General features: G+C 56.2%; 1 protein-coding gene across 1 annotated transcript in view; it reads left to right on the top strand.

Moving 5' to 3' along the window:
* Positions 1 to 569: 569 nt before the first annotated feature.
* The window catches only part of FAM173A (family with sequence similarity 173, member A), a 1765-nt gene continuing 1115 nt past the window's right edge, over positions 570 to 1219 (top strand). The window contains exons 1-2 of the mRNA XM_009998480.1: positions 570 to 650; positions 759 to 899. Of these exons, the coding sequence (XP_009996782.1) occupies positions 570 to 650; positions 759 to 899 (222 nt within the window). The remainder of the gene's footprint in view (positions 651 to 758; positions 900 to 1219) is intronic.

The following is a 1219-nucleotide window of genomic DNA, read 5'->3' as shown; positions in this document are numbered from 1 at the left end:
GCCCTGGGTGGTCTTAGATGGTCATAGGTGGCCCTAGACAGTCTTGAGATGGTCCTGGACAGTTTTAGATGGTCCTAGGTGGCTCCAGCTAGTCCTAGACCATCCTAGATGGCTGTAGACAGCCCTAGGTGGCCCTAGATCATCCTAGATGGCCCTGGGTTGCCCTTAGATGGTCCTAGGTGGCCCCAGCTGGTCCTAGACAATCTTAGATGGCCCTAGACAGTCTTAGATGGTCCTAGGTGGCCCCAGCTAGTCCTAGATATTCCTAGGTGGTTGTAGACAGCCCTAGGTGGCCCTAGACAGCCTTCCATCATCCTAGATGGTGCTAGGTCATCTTAGAATGTTGTAGATGGCCCTGGACAGCCCTAGATCATTTTAGATGGCCCTGGGTGGTCTTAGATGGTCATAGATGGCCCTAGGAGGCCCTGGATCATCCTAGATGGCCCCAGACAATCTTAGATGGTCCTGGACAGTCTTAGATGGTCCTAGGTGGCCCCAGCTAGTCCTAGACAATCTTAGGTGGCCCTGATCAGCTCTAGGTGGCCCTAGACAGCCTTAGATCATCCTAGATGGCCCTAGAGGATGTCACATGCAATGAGCAGGGTGGGAACAACCTCTCTAGGAGGAAAGAGCCTTTGCACCTGGAAGATGCCCAGGACTGAGGTCACCCTGCCCATGAGCAGCAGGGCTGGACAAACCACCCCCCCAACTCCACCCCAGGGTTCATGGTAGTGACAGCTCCTTCTTCCTCTCTCCAGGTGGTGGAGGCTTATAAGCAAGGTCTGAGACCTGCTGTGGGCTACGAGCTCAACCCCTGGCTGCTGTGGCTCTCCAGCTACAGGGCCTGGAGGGCTGGGTGCCATGGGAAGGTGTCCTTCCTGAAGAAGGATCTCTGGAAGGTAACAGCATCCCCAGGGGCTGTGCCTGCAGCTTCACTGGTGCTTACTGGTTCCTTCCCTGCTCCTGCAAGGTGGGAAACCCACCCTGCTTGCCATGGAGACACCAGCCTGGGCTGCTGGGTTTGCAGGAGGGGGGTTTGGCTCCTTCTCAGAGCAGCTTTGAGGAGGTCTTGGCTGATGCCTGGTGGCCTTCAGAGACCGCAGGAGATAATCCAGCAGGGAATGTGGTTCTGGGATGGTTTTGCCCAAGGAGCTGCTTTCACACCAACACATCTCATCCCACACGTCCTGGGGCACCTCAGCTTCCTCCCAGGTTCAGC

Source organism: Chaetura pelagica, unplaced genomic scaffold (genome assembly GCF_000747805.2).
Source record: "Chaetura pelagica isolate M959 unplaced genomic scaffold, ChaPel_1.0 scaffold1195, whole genome shotgun sequence".
NCBI lineage: Eukaryota > Metazoa > Chordata > Aves > Apodiformes > Apodidae > Chaetura > Chaetura pelagica.
The sequence above is the reverse complement of the archived record's forward strand: the minus strand, read 5'-3'. Positions and strand labels throughout refer to the sequence as shown.